Here is a 15,537-nt window from a genome sequence, read left to right as displayed (position 1 = left end):
TTAATGTTTACGTGACTCGGAACAATATGATCCCACACATGATATGATTATCTATTTCCATCCTCAAGATACACATCTATCTATCTATCTATTTATCTATCTATCTATATACACACACATATATATATATATATATATATATATACACACACACACACATACATTCCTGTTATTACAATTTGTTAACATATATATATATATATATATATATATATATATATATTGTGACAAGAACACTGGAATAGTGTTTGAGGGCAGGTATGTTTGTCCCAGGTTCTTGTCTTACATGTATTAGAAGAATGAAAACTTCTAGGAAAATGTTTTTTGTTTTGTCAGAACCTTTTCAGTTTGTTGGAAAAGCTGGATAAGGACCCTGAAAGAGAGGTGGGGCAAGTTCCAGGCATTGGGCCCAGTTCGGGTCTTTGGCCTCACAGAAGGCTAATCAGGCTTTCAGCTGTGTAAGAGTGTTATAGAGCTGCTGGCCTGATTAGTGTGTGCAGTAGTGTGTGCAGACTGGAGACTCTCTGAAGATAGAAACACGCTTCTGTATACAAGTGAGCTATACAGTGTTTACTGGAGAACCCTGTGTTTTTGTTTAGTGATAGTTAGGAACGTCTTGTGTTTAGTTAGTGCCGGACAGGCAAGGTATTTTCTTTTGGTGTTTGTTTTATTTTCTGTTTAATAAAACTGGCTGTGGCCAGTTGCATCACAAACTGGACTTGTGTGATTCCTCAGCTGCTGCGTGCTGCCACTGACCCCAGGAAATGGCACCTTGTACCCTGACAGTGGTACAACTTGGTGGAGAATGCGAGCATGCCGCTCTGCGCATAAGTGAAAGCAGCAGCTTTATGAGGCCTGCAGAAAATGGTGGTTTATGCAGATACAGCCCAGTGTGAAGTTGCTGAGACTCACCCCGAGGGTTTGATATATGTCCTGGGTGAAAGCAGCTACAAAGCCGCCTGAAAAATCTGTCGACATGGAGGAACTGCTTAAAGCCCTGCTGCAAGCTACAGCGGCTCAGCAAGAGGCCAACAAACAGCAGCAGGTGGCTATGGAGGAAAATTGGAGACTACAGCAGGAGGCCAACAGACAGCAGCAGGTGGCAATGGAGGAAAATTGGTGGCAACAGCGTCAGGATAGAGAGGCCTTAGCAGAAGTGGTGCAGAGACTTGCAGCTCGGGTTGGAGATGTGGCCATCAGTGCTCCGACCAGCTCTAGTTCTATACGGGCCAGTCATTTCCTGCTGAAAATGACAGAGGCTGATGATGTGGAGGCCTACCTGACCACGTTTGAAAGGACTGCTGAGCGTGAGAACTGGCCGAAAGCACAGTGCGCCAGTCTGCTGGCACCTTTTTTGTCAGGTGAGCCCCAAAAAGCGTACTTTGATTTAAGCCCTGCTGAGGCTCGGGACTGTGATAAACTAAAGACTGAGATCCTGACCCACCTGGGAGTCACGCTGTCAGTACGAGCACAACGGGTGCACCGTTGGGTGTACGCCATGGAGAAGCCTCCGCGCTCCCAGATGCACGACCTTATTCAGCTAACAAAAAAATGGTTACAGCCAGAGACATTAACTGGTCCCCAGATGGTTGAAAGAGTCGTCATGGACCGCTATTTGAGATCTTTGCCCATGGTCCTGCGCAAGTGAGTGAGCCATGGAAACCTGGCTACTGCTGACCAATTAGTGGACATGGTAGAGAGGTATTTGGCGGCAGAGGAACTACTGATGACCACCCAGCAACCCAAAGATCCTCGACAGCGCCCTTCAGTAAAGACTGGTAAGACTGTTCCGTGGGAAAATGTTGCTGGGCGGTTAAGAGAACGCAAGGCTGGATAGACTGTAAACACTGGCCCTGGAGACAGGCCAATGGGGCTAGAACGGTCTATGCTGCCCAAACGGGTTGATAATCGTGTGGTTAAATGTTTTAGGTGTGGTATGCCAGGTCATGTTATTGCCAATTGCCCAGTCACGCAAGAACCCATGCAATGTGATGCTGTCTTTGAATGTCGCAGAATGTCTTTCTTTGCTAGGTTAGCCTGTACTGTGGTACCTTCACCTGAGCTGGAAAAACAAATGTGTGATGTGTTCTTAGCTTAGAGGGTAACCGGGTAGAGGCCTTGCTAGATTCAGGAAGTTTAGTTACCCTCGTGAAAGCTGGGTTAGTGAACCCCTTAAAGGTCCAGCAAATACCTATTGGGGTAACTTGCATACATGGGGATAACCAACATTATGTCACTGCTGAAGTGAATATAGAAACTTGTTGTGGGTCAGCAATGGTTAAAGTAGGACTGGTCCCCACCTTGGTGCATGAGGCCATAATAGGGAGGGATTTTCCTCATTTTTGGAAACTGTGGGAATCACGTTTATCAACAGATGTGAGAAGTAAAGAGCCAGTTGATAATACCGGTGATTTTATGGATGTACATGTGTCTTTGGAGCTTTCTGACCCTTTGCCTTTTGCTAGTTTGGCTGGGGAAGTGACAGATGGGGAGTCCAGTGAGGACCCTCTTGCTGGGAACCGAGACATAGTAGTTAGAACTGTAAGCGTGCCTGACCTGGAGGTAAAGAAGGATCTGTTTGCGTCTGAACAGTTAAAGAATCCTACCTTGATAAAGGCTAGAGAGAATGTTAATATTGTTAATGGGGAACCTGTGGTACCAGGTGACAGGGTTATGTATCCCCACATGGCCATCTGTAATGAGCTCTTGTACCACATTGTCAAAAAGGGTGAGGATGTGGTGGAACAGCTGGTAGTTCCCCAGCCTTATCGGAGAACGGTACTAGATTTAGCTCATAGTCACGTTACAGCAGGACATTTAGGGGCAGAAAAAACCACTGAAAGAATTTTACAAAGGTTCTTTTGGCCAGGGGTTTATAAAGAAGTGTCTGAATATTGTTCTTCCTGTCCTGAATGCCAGTATCATGCCCCTAGACCCCATTTCAGGAGTCCACTAGTTCCCATGCCTTTTATAGAGGTCCCGTTTGACAGAATAGCCATGGATCTCGTGGGACCCTTGTTACAGTCCGCTCGGGCCATCAGTATATCCTGGTAATTATGGACTATGCCACTCGATATCCTGAGGCTATCCCTTTACGCACTATCACAACCAAGGCGATAGCTAGGGAGCTGGTGCAGGTTTTTAGTAGAGTGGGAATACCAAAAGAAATTTTGACTGACCAAGGTACTCCATTTATGTGAAGGATCATGAAAGAATTGTGCAAATTATTTAAGGTCACTCACCTCAGGACGTCCATCTACCATCCCCAAACTGATAGGTTGGTGGAAAGGTTCAATAAAACATTAAAAAGTATGTTAAAAAAGGTTGTTGATAGAGATGGGAAAAACTGGGATTGTTTGTTGCCCTACTTGTTAATGGCCATCAGAGAAGTTCCTCAGTCCTCTACTGGGTTTTCTCCATTTGATTTGTTGTATGGTTGACACCCCAGAGGGCTGTTGGACATTGCCAAAGAGACGTGGGAAGGACAGCCCACTCCTTATAGAAGCGTTATTGAACATGTAACACAAATGCAGGATAGGATTGCAGCCGTGGTACCTATTGTCAGAGAGCATATGAAACAGGCCCAAAGTGCTCAACAGAGGGTATATAACCGGAGTGCCAAGATACAGGAATTTGCTCCCGGAGATAGAGTTATTGTTTTGGTACCCACTGCGGAAAGCAAGTTCCTATCTAAATGGCAGGGTCCATTTAGATTAGGGAAAAAGTGAATGAGGTTAATTACAAAGTATATTAACCGGGAAAGAGAAAACCCGAACAAATCTACCATGTTAACTTAATCAAACCCTGGAAAGATAGGTTGTCTCTGTCAGCGGAGCCTTGCCCTTCTGTGTCTTCACCTCGGTTGCTTCCAGCAGTAAAGGTGTCAGAGACATTATCAGCTGATCAGAACAATCAGGTTAAAGAATTTCTCATCCAAAATAGGGAGATATTTTCAGAGCTGCCTGGCCGAACGACCATAATAAAACATGACATTGTCACAGAACCAGGGGTCTGGGTCCATTTAAAGCCATATAGGATTCCTGAAGCTCAGCGAGATGCTGTTTCTAAAGAAGTTAAAACCATGCTAGAACTTGGAGTCATAGAGGAATCTAACAGTGAGTGGCCAGTCCCATAGTTTTCATCCCGAAGCCAGACGGTAGCGTACGCTTCTGTAATGACTTTCGTAAGTTAAATGAGGTGTCCAAATTTGACGCATACCCCATGCCCCGTGTGGATGAGCTTATAGAAAGGCTGGGAACAGCCAGGTTTCTCACCACGTTGGACCTGACCAAAGGTTACTGGCAAACACCTTTAACTGATAGCGAAAAAGAAAAAACAGCCTTTTCGGTTCCGGAGGGGCTATACCAGTATAAGATGTTACCCTTTGGGTTGCATGGGGCTGCAGCAACCTTTCAACGGGTGATGGATAAAATTTTGAGGCCCCATAGAAAATATGCAGCTACCTATTTGGATGATGTGGTAATTCACTGTACAGACTGGGGGTCCCATTTGGTTAAAGTACAAGCAGTACTGGACTCAATCAGAGAGGCAGGGTTAACTGCTAACCCAAAGAAGTGCTGTCTCGCAATGGAGGAGGTCAAATACTTGGGTTTCACCATAGGCAGAGGTCTGATTAGGCCCCAATTGAATAAAATTGATGATATTCAAAACTGTCCTCGTCCAGTGAATAAAAAACAGGTAAGGGCTTTTTTGGGAATAACTGGGTACTATAGACGGTTTATTCCCAATTTTGCGACCACAGCAGTGCCTTTGTCAGACCTTACCAAAGGGAAGCAGTCAAATATGGTGAAATGGAACCCTGATGCAGAAAAAGCGTTCCAAACATTAAAAGTGGCTTTGTGTTCACAACCGGTATTGATAACACCAGATTTTTCAAAAGAATTTGTTGTACAGACAGATGCCTCAGAGGTAGGGAGGGGCTGTGTTGTCCCAAACCAGAGATGGGGACGAACACCCTATCATTTATTTGAGTAGGAAACTCAATGAGCATGAAAAAAGGTATGCCATTGTGGAAAAGGAGGCTTTGGCCATTAAGTGGGCACTAGATGCCTTGAGATATTACCTCTTGGGAAGACAATTCAGACTAGTGACAGATCATGCCCCTTTAAAATGGATGTATGTAAATAGAGGTAAGAATGCTCGTGTAACTAGATGGTTTCTAGCGCTGCAAGATTTTAAGTTTACTGTTGAACATAGACCGGGTACACAATTGGCCAACACAGATGCATTGTCCCGCATCTTCTGTTTGGGGGCTACAAGTGTTCCGGCCCCTAGGTCGAAACAGGGGAGGGGGATATGTGACAAGAACACTAGAATAGTGTTTGAGGGCAGGTATGTTTGTCCCAGGTTCTTGTCTTACATGTATTAGAAGAATAAAAACTTCTAGGAAAATGTTTTGTTTTGTCAGAACCTTTTCAGTTTGTTGGAAAAGCTGGATAAGGACCCTGAAAGAGAGGTGGGGCAAGTTCCAGGCATTGGGCCCAGTTCGGGTCTTTGGCCTCACAGAAGGCTAATCAGGCTTTCAGCTGTGTAAGAGTGTTATAGAGCTGCTGGCCTGATTAGTGTGTGCAGACTGCCTGGGGAGACTTGAGACTCTCTGAAGAGAGAAACACGCTTCTTTATACAAGTGAGCTATACAGTGTTTACTGTAGAACCCTGTGTTTTTGTTTAGTGATAGTTAGGAACGTCTTGTGTTTAGTTAGTGCCGATCAGGCAAGGTATTTTCTTTTGGTGTTTGTTTTATTTTCTGTTTAAAAAAACTGGCTGTGGCCAGTTGCATCACAAACTGGACTTGTGTGATTCCTCAGCTGCTGCGTGCTGCCACTTACCCCAGGAAATGGCACCTTGTACCCTGACAGTGTTACAATATATATATATGCAAAACAAAATGTAACCCTTTCTTACGCTATACCACTAGTGTCAAACCACTAAGAAATACCCTCTGTCAGATGAGGTATTAATATAAAATAGTAAAAGATTCTCGTGGGAGCCAAATCGCCTTTAGTATAACAATATTTAAAAGATTTTTTTATTCACACAAAATGAACAATATTCATAACCTAGACATTCGTCATTGACGTAAGTATGTAAAAGCTCATTAAAACAATATAACAGTCTCATACATAAACATTTTTGAGTTGATGTGAGGGATTGCCAGTCAGGTGATCACAGTCAGAACTTGGAAGAGATGTATCTCCAACCAGATGCTTGTGGCAAAGGCTCTATTAACCCAAATCGCGAAAGGGTTTACACACACACACACACACACACACACACACACACACACACACACACACACACACACACACACACACACACACTAGGGCTATTTTTGTTGGGAGCCAGTTAACCTACCAGTATATATTTTTGTAATGTGGGAGGAAACCCACACAAGCTTGTGTAGAATATACAAACTCCACACAGTTAGGGCCATGGTGGGAATCCATCACCTCAGTGCTGTGAGGCAATAATGCTAACTATTATACCATCCATACTGCCCTAAGGAAAAAGAAAGTACTGTAAGTAGCCCAGCATAGTGCACCTATCCTCTGATGCACTCAGAAATAACTTAGTATCCATTGAATGGAGTTGCTTTAGAAGGGGAGAACCTACAATACATTGTAAACAGTTGTAATCGGGTATAGTATGTTATGCCAGCGCATGGGATCCCGGCGCCCAGCATACCGGCGCCAGGATCCTGACCGCTGGCATGCAGGCAGCGGGGTGAGCGCAAAAGAGCCCCTTGCGGGCTCGCTGCATTCGCCATGCTGCAGGCACAGTGGCGCTCTATGCGCGCCACGCTATTTATTTCTCTTACGTCCTAGAGGATGCTGGGGACTCCGTAAGGACCATGGGGTATAGACAGGCTCCGCAGGAGACATGGGCACTCTAAAGACTTTAGATGGGTGTGCACTGGCTCCTCCCTCTATGCCCCTCCTCCAGTCCTTAGTTAGATCCTGTGCCCAGAGGAGACTGGATGCACTGCAGGGGAGCTCTACTGAGTTTCTCTGAAAAAAGACTTGTTAGGTTTTTTATTTTCAGGGAGCACTGCTGGCAACAGGCTCCCTGCATCGTGGGACTGAGGGGAGAGAAGCAGACCTACTTAAATGATAGGCTCTGCTTCTTAGGCTACTGGACACCATTAGCTCCAGAGGGTCGGAACGCAGGTCTCACCCTCGCCGTTCGTCCCAAAGCCGCGCCGCCGTCCTCCTCACAGAGCCGGAAGATAGAAGCCGGGTGAGTATGAGAAGATAGAAGACTTCAAAGGTGGCAGAAGACTTCTGATCTTCACTGAGGTACCGCGCAGCGGTAACGCTGCGCGCCATTGCTCCCACACATTCACACACTGACGGCACTGTAAGGGTGCAGGGCGTGGGGGGGGGCGCCCTGGGCAGCAAAATTAACCTCTATGGACACTGGCATAGATATATATATATATATATATATATACTGCGGAGGCAGTATATTACACAAACCCCCGCTAGTATAAAGATTTGAGCGGGACCGAAGCCCGCCGTTTTCTCCACAGCACGCTGCAGAGAAGCTGGTTACCCGGACTCTCCCTTGCTGAACAGAAGTACAGAGGGCACAAAAGAGGGGTGGGGGGCACATTTATTTGGCGCAGTGAGTGTATTATATATATATATATATATATATATATAGAAAAGCGCTGTACTGACTGGGTTTATATTCCAGTGTCCGGTGGCGCTGGGTGTGTGCTGGCATACTCTCTCTCTGTCTCTCCAAAGGGCCTTATTGGGGGACTCTCTCCATATAGATATATATCCCTGGGTGTGTGGGGGTGTCGGTACGTGTGTGTCGGCATGTCTGAAGAGGAAGGCTCATCTAAGGAAGAGGTGGAGCAGATGATTGTGGTGTCTCCGTCGGCGACGCCGACACCTGATTGGTTGGATATGTGGAATGTTTTAAATGCAAATGTGTCTTTATTACATAAGAGATTGGACAAAGCAGAGTCCAGGGAAGGAACAGGGAGTCAATCCATGGCTTTGGCTGTGTCACAGGGCCCTTCAGTGTCTCAGAAACGTCCCCTGTCACACGTAGCAGACACTGATGCCGACACGGATTCTGACTCCAGTGTCGACTACGATGATGCGAGGTTACACCCTAGGATGGGCAAAAGTATTCATTATATGATTATTGCTATAAAAGATGTTTTGCATATCACAGATGACCCCTCTGTCCCTGACACGAGGGTATGCATGTTTAAGGAAAAGAAACCTGAGGTAACCTTTCCCCCGTCTCATGAGCTGAACGCTTTATTTGAAAAGGCTTGGGAGACTCCAAACAAGAAACTGCAGATTCCCAAGAGAATTCTTATGGAAGAGCCAACGCCATGGCTGTTTCTGCTAGGCGAGCCCTGTGGACCCGCCAATGGACGGGGGATGCCGATTCAAAGAGACATATGGAAATTTTACCTTACAAGGGTGAGGTCTTATTTGGGGAGGGTCTAGAGGACCTGGTTTCCACGGCTACCGCGGGTAAATCTTCTTTTTTGCCTTATGTTCCCACACAGCAAAAGAAAACACCACAATATCAGATGCAGTCCTTTCGGTCGCATAAGTCCAGAAGAGGTCGGGGCTCTTCCTTCCTCAGAGGTAAGGGTAGAGGGAAAAGAATGCCTGCGACGGCTAGTTCCCAGGAGCAGAAGTCCTCCCCGGCTTCTACTAAATCCACCGCATGACGCTGGGGCTCCACTGAGGGAGTCTGCGCCGGTGGGGGCACGTCTTCGACTCTTCAGCCAGGTCTGGGTTCTGTCAGACGTGGATCCTTGGGCGATGGAAATTATATCCCAAGGCTACAAACTGGAATTCGAAGAGGTGCCCCCTCGCAGATTTTTCAAGTCGGCTTTGCCAGCTTCTCCCCCAGAGAGGGAAATAGTTTTAGCTGCAATTCAAAAGCTGTATCAACAGCAAGTGATTATCAGGGTTCCCCTAGTCCAACAGGGAAAAGGGTACTATTCAACCCTGTTTGTGGTACCGAAACCGGATGGCTCGGTCAGACCCATTCTGAATCTAAAATCCCTAAACCTGTACTTAAAAAAGTTCAAATTCAAGATGGAATCGGTCCGGGCAGTGATCTCCAGCCTGGAAGGGGGGGATTTTATGGTGTCACTAGACATAAAGGATGCATACCTTCATGTCCCCATATATCCCCCTCATCAGGCTTACCTGAGATTCGCTGTACAAGACTGTCATTACCAGTTTCAGACGTTGCCGTTTGGGCTTTCCACGGCCCCGAGGATTTTCACCAAGGTAATGGCGGAAATGATGGTGCTCCTGCGCAGGCAGGGAGTCACAATTATCCCGTACTTGGACGATCTCCTGATAAAAGCGAGATCGAGAGATCAATTGATGAAAAGCGTGTCGCTCTCCTTGAGGGTGCTGCAGCAGCACGGCTGGATTCTAAATCTACTAAAGTCACAGTTGATTCCAACGACTCGGCTATCTTTCTTAGGCATGATTCCGGACACTGAACAGAAGAGGGTTTTTCTCCCAGTTGAAAAAGCCTGGGAACTCCAGAACATGGTCCGAGACCTGCTAAAACCAAAAAGAGTGTCAGTCCATCAATGCACTAGAGTACTGGGAAAAATGGTGGGGGCCTACGAGGCCATCCTCTTCGGCAGGTTCCATGCGAGGACATTTCAGTGGGACCTTCTGGACAAGTGGTCGGGGTCCCATCTACAAATACATCAGAAAATAAGCCTGTCCCCCAGGGCCAGGGTGTCTCTCCTGTGGTGGCTGCAGAGTGCTCATCTTCTCGAGGGTCGCAGATTCGGTATTCAAGACTGGGTTCTGGTGACCACGGATGCGAGCCTCCGAGGATGGGGAGCAGTCACACAATGAAGAAATTTTCATGGACTATGGTCAAGCCAGGAGGCTTGTCTACACATCAACGTACTGGAATTGAGGCTCATATACAACGGCCTACGACAAGCGGAGTATCTTCTTCGCGACCTACCGGTTCTGATTCAATCAGACAACGTCACAGCCGTGGCTCATGTAAACCGCCAAGGCGGGACAAGGAGCAGAGTGGCAATGGCGGAAGCCACCAGGATTCTTCGCTGGGCGGAAAATCACATAAGCGCTCTGTCAGCCGTCTTCATTCTGGGAGTGGACAACTGGGAAGCAGACTTCCTCAGCAGACACGATCTCCATCCAGGAGAGTGGGGACTTCATCAAGAAGTTTTTGCAGAGATAACAAGTCATTGGGGACTTCCTCAAATAAACATGATGGCGTCACGCCTCAACAAGAAGCTTCGGAGGTATTGTGCCAGGTCAAGGGACCCTCAGGCATGGGTGTTTCAGTCGGTCAATGTGTTCCCTTCACTTCCACTCATCTCAAAAATATTGAGAATCATAAGACGAAAAAGTGTGCAGACAATACTCATTGTTCCAGATTGGCCTCGAAGGGCCTGGTATTCAGATCTTCAGGAAATGCTCACAGAAGATCCGTGGCCTCTTCCTCTCAGGGAGGACTTGTTGCAGCAGGGGCCCTGCGTATTCCAAGACTTACCGCGGTTACGTTTGACGGCATGGCGGTTGAACACCAAATACTAGCTGGGAAAGGTATTCCGGAGAAAGTCATCCCTACTCTGATAAAGGCTAGGAAGGAGGTGACGGCGAAACATTATCACTGTATCTGGAGGAAGTATATATCTTGGTGTGAAGCCAAGAATTCTCCTACGGAAGATTTTCATCTGGGCCGTTTTCTCCTCTTTCTACAGACAGGAGTGGATATGGGCCTAAAGTTAGGCTCCATTAAGGTACAGATTTCGGCCCTATCAATTTTCCTTCAGAAGGAATTGGCTTCTCTCCCAGAAGTCCAGACTTTTGTAAATGGAGTGCTGCACATCCAGCCTCCTTTTGTGCCCCCAGTGGCACCATGGGACCTTAACGTGGTGTTACAGTTCCTAAAATCTCACTGGTTTGAACCTCTTCAAACGGTTGACTTAAAATTTCTCACTTGGAAAGTGGTCATGTTGTTGGCCTTGGCGTCTGCAAGGCAGGTGTCCGAATTGGCGGCTTTATCTCACAAAAGCCCCTATCTGATTTTCCATGTGGATAGAGCAGAGTTGAGGACTCATCCTCAATTTTTGCCTAAGGTGGTTTCATCGTTTCATATGAACCAACCTATTGTGGTGCCTGTGGCTACAGGTGACTTGGAGGATTCCAAGTCCCTTGATGTAGTCAGGGCCTTAAAAATGTATGTAGCCAGGACGGCTCGGATTAGGAAAACAGAGGCACTGTTTGTCCTGTATGCTGCCAACAAGGTTGGAGCTCCTGTTTCTAAGCAGACTATTGCTCACTGGATCTGTAACACGATTCAGCAGGCTCATTCTACGGTTGGATTGCCGTTACCAAATTTCGGTAAAGGCCCATTCCACTAGGAAGGTGGGCTCTTCTTGGGCGGCTGCCCGAGGCGTCTCGGCATTACAGCTTACACTTTTGCAAAATTCTACAAGTTTGATACCTTGGCTGAGGAGGACTTAATGTTTGCTCAATCGGTGCTGCAGAGTCATCCGCACTCTCCCGCCCGGTCTGGAGCTTTGGTATAATCCCCATGGTCCTTACGGAGTCCCCAGCATCCTCTAGGACGTAAGAGAAAATAAGATTTTAAACCTACCGGTAAATCTTTTTCTCCTAGTCCGTAGAGGATGCTGGGCGCCCGTCCCAGTGCGGACGTATTTCTGCAAGGCTTGTATATAGTTATTGCTTACATAAGGGTTATGTTACAGTTAATATCAGTCTTTGGCTGATGCTGTATTGTTCATACTGTTAACTGGTTGCGTATATTCCATGTTATACGGTGTGGATGGTGTGGGCTGGTATGAATCTTGCCCTTAGATTAACAAAAATCCTTTCCTCGTACTGTCCGTCTCCTCTGGGCACAGTTCTTTAACTCTGGTCTGGAGGAGGGGCATAGAGGGAGGAGCCAGTGCACACCCATCTAAAGTCTTTAGAGTGCCCATGTCTCCTGCGGAGCCCGTCTATACCCCATGGTCCTTACGGAGTCCCCAGCATCCTCTACGGACTAGGAGAAAAAGATTTACCGGTAGGTTTAAAATCTTATTTTTCCCTCCAGGGGTGTCGTGGACACCCCAAGAGGGAGAATAGTTTTTGGTATGCCGGCTGTCGGGATTCCGACGTCAGTATGGTGAGCGCTGGGATCCCGACAGCCGGCATATCAAATTCCTCCCGTTGTAATCATTTCAATATATATTCCTGCACACTCCCTCTATGGCCCTCATTACGAGTTGTTCGCTCGCTAGCTGCTTTTAGCAGCAATGCACATGCTAGGCCGCCGCCCTCTGGTAGTGTATCTTAGCTTAGCAGAATTGTGAACGAAAGATTAGCAGAGTTGCTACTAAATATTTTCTTGCAGTTTCTGAGTAGCTCCAGACCTACTCCTAGATTGCGATCACCTCAGTCCGTTTAGTTCCTGGTTTGACGTCACAAACACGCCCTGGGTCCGGCCAGCCACTCCCTCGTTTCTCCAGACACTCCCGTGTTTTTCCCTGACACGCCTGCGTTTTTTAGCACACTCCCGGAAAACGCTCAGTAACCACCCAGAAACGCCCCTTTCCTGTCAATCATTCACCGATCAGCAGTGCGACTGAAAATCGTCGTTCGAACACCAGCAAATCTACTAAGTTTTGTGTTAAATAACTTAGCACATGCGCTCTGCGTACCATGCGCATGCGCAGTTAGCAACAAATTGCAGCATAGCGAAAATCGGCAACGAGCAAACAACTCGGAATGACCCCCCTATACCCCAAGGAGTGCAGTCTCTCTCATGTCGGATGTAGGAGAAATGGAAATTAATCTTAACCAGTCTCGGCTGGATGAGAGATAAAAATGAATGTTTGTTATTAATGAATATTTAATATTGCTATTAGCAATAGTGAGGGAGTGTCTTCTGCTTTCTTGTAACTCTGCCTTTGTAAATCTAACCGAGACAGCCCATGCATTTAATAGTCTTCACTAATATGTTGCTCCAGTACTGTCTGCTGTTTTCCTGCAACTTATCATTGTCGTTTAGATAGTATTAAAATAAACATGCACACATTATATTATCCTCTTATTTCCAGTGTAGCTATTTAATAACATCTGGCTACAGTGGATGGTCATACACTGTACTAACCAGTTTTTTTTTTCCAGGTAAATGGCCATAATAAAATCATTAACCTTCTTCTTGACAATGGAGCGGATGTTAACAAAAGTAATGATGAGGGTTTGTCAGCTTTGTCCTTGTGTCTGATGCTTCTCTACAGCACAAAATCATTTTGGCCTAATGTGGCTGAGCGGAATCTCCCCCCTAACAAGGTCAGCAGCATTCCCTATTTCTCTCTTTCAACTCTCTCTATCTGTGTCTCTCTCTTTCACTCTCTCACTTCTCTCTGTTCTCTCTCTCTTATCTCTCTTGTTAATCCATTCTCCTCTCTCTGCATTATGCATATGATGTGTATAAAATAATTTTATCAGTGTTTTGTACAGATGTGTCCTCATACATCTAGCCTCAGTATGCCACGTAGTGGAGATACATTGTGGCAGTGAGCTTTTAGGTCACTTGCAGCACTGCTGGTATCTGTCTTTTTTGCCAAAATGCATCTTGGACTAGGACGCACCAGGAGACTGTGCTGATTAAGTTGATATATTACACTTGTATGTGTGTGAGCGACTGCGTCTGTGCACAAAGCACAACTTGGTATGGAAAAAAGCCATGGCCTCTGCATCGTAGCACTTTGTATACAGATTCAGAGACTCAGTCGCACACAGATATACAAGTGTCATATAGCAAGTCAATCAGCACAGTCTCCTGGTGCATTCTTGTTGCATCTTGTTGCGTCTAATGCTAGCCACACATCAGGATGATATCGTTCCAACCGGCCAACTAGTTGGCTGGTTGGAACGATAATCTGGCAGTATGTGGGAGGAAACAATTATGAGCCGTTTGCGCCCACACGCTAAAAAACGTCCAGAAACGGTCGGTCCAACTAGTTGGGAAAATCAGACCTGTTTGATTTTCCCAACTAGTCGTCCAGATGTAGGGGGAACTTCTATCACCACCACTGATGGCTGGACTGACCCTGTCAGCCCAGAATCCCCGGCAGTGGTGGCACTGTGCAGCAGGTAGGAGGTTCAGGGGCAGCTGCTGCAGTCTATCACTGCTGCCGTCTGCCGCTGTCATGTCCACACCGCCGCAGGGACCACACGCTTCACTGCCACCGGACACCTCACCGCCTCCACCATCCCGCTCCAGGTCCAAGCGCAACCGCAACGCTGTCATACAGGTCCTGTAGCCTCATAAATGCTCCAGTCTGGGTCTAGCCTCCACCATCCCGCTCCAGGAAAAGGTCCAGGTGACACCTCCCCGCCGCAAACCTGCTCAAGCCGCAGGGTCCAGCCACCACTTCCCCAGCACCATCCTGCTCCAGCTGCAGGGTCCAGGCGCAACCTCACCGCCCCATGGTATATATAAGTCCCTTATCCTTCCAAATTCTAGTCCCTTATCCTCACATTACAGTGCTCTTATGTGTGAACTGTTGACCCTTACTAAAGCACCATTTTAGGGGGCCACAGCTAATATTGTCCAGCGATATTAATCTCTTTAACTCCTTGAGGGTTATGTTTAAACAAAAGATTTATTGTGGGAGGGCATTTACTGTAAAGTTCATAAACTGAACGGGCTGAAAACTGTGAACCACATTTACCACATAATTGTGCTATAAGGAGGTACTCCCTCTTGCTACCTTTAACACTCTACTGTGCCCATCTCCCCTCCCCTAATCCTCCTAAACCCTCAACTATACCACCCATATCACATTTAAACTTGATATCCGCCAGGAAATCTCCTGGGTTCATATTCCTCCTTCTTCACCCCACTTGGCCATTATGTCTTGCTTCTCCCTCGCTACTGGAGATTCCTTGTCCCCTCTCACACACACATACTGTATATGTGGAGTCCTCATTGTGGGCAATAAGTACTACTGCACCCTTATTCTCCTCCCTGATAGATTGAGCAACAAGACTTGTTCCTGTACTGACTGATGGGAATCATTCTGCATTCCTTAAAAACAAATACTCTTGGGGCCAAATGTAATAGAGGGAGAGTTTCAGAAAGTGAGAGATTTGGTAAGATTTTTCAGGTTTTTTAAAGTGGCAATCATTTACACTGCAAAACCAGGTTGATCTTGCTGTGTAAATGATTGCCACTTTAAAGAAAATTGCAAAACCTTACCAAATATCTCACTTTTTGAAACTCTCACTCTTTTACATTAGCTTTCATTGTAAATTATTTGCCTGAATTAGTAGTGGGAGTGCACAGATGGGTGCCATGACACACCTGAGAGGGTGGCACAACTGAGTCATATATATTTGAGTATGTGTGTATAATTGTTTTAAAACAGTTCTATTTATTGTGTTCTATTGCTTTTGCTGATGGAAGGTATAGATTTTTGTGTGTATGTCCCATCCTTGTACACCCAGACAGAAAGAT

The 15,537-nt window shown here is 46.4% G+C and overlaps 1 protein-coding gene across 11 annotated transcripts in view; it reads left to right on the top strand.

Annotated features, from left to right (window-relative positions):
• Positions 1 to 15,537, top strand: part of ANKMY1 (ankyrin repeat and MYND domain containing 1) — a 301,516-nt gene that overhangs the window by 60,839 nt on the left and 225,140 nt on the right. For all 11 annotated transcript variants that reach the window (XM_063915687.1, XM_063915678.1, XM_063915679.1 and 8 more), the window contains one exon: positions 13,200 to 13,364. In XM_063915687.1, the coding sequence (XP_063771757.1) occupies positions 13,200 to 13,364 (165 nt within the window). The remainder of the gene's footprint in view (positions 1 to 13,199; positions 13,365 to 15,537) is intronic.

The sequence above is a fragment of the Pseudophryne corroboree genome, chromosome 4, assembly GCF_028390025.1.
Source record: "Pseudophryne corroboree isolate aPseCor3 chromosome 4, aPseCor3.hap2, whole genome shotgun sequence".
Taxonomy (NCBI): domain Eukaryota; kingdom Metazoa; phylum Chordata; class Amphibia; order Anura; family Myobatrachidae; genus Pseudophryne; species Pseudophryne corroboree.
Note: the sequence above shows the minus strand (reverse complement) of the source record. Positions and strands in the feature narration are given on the sequence as shown.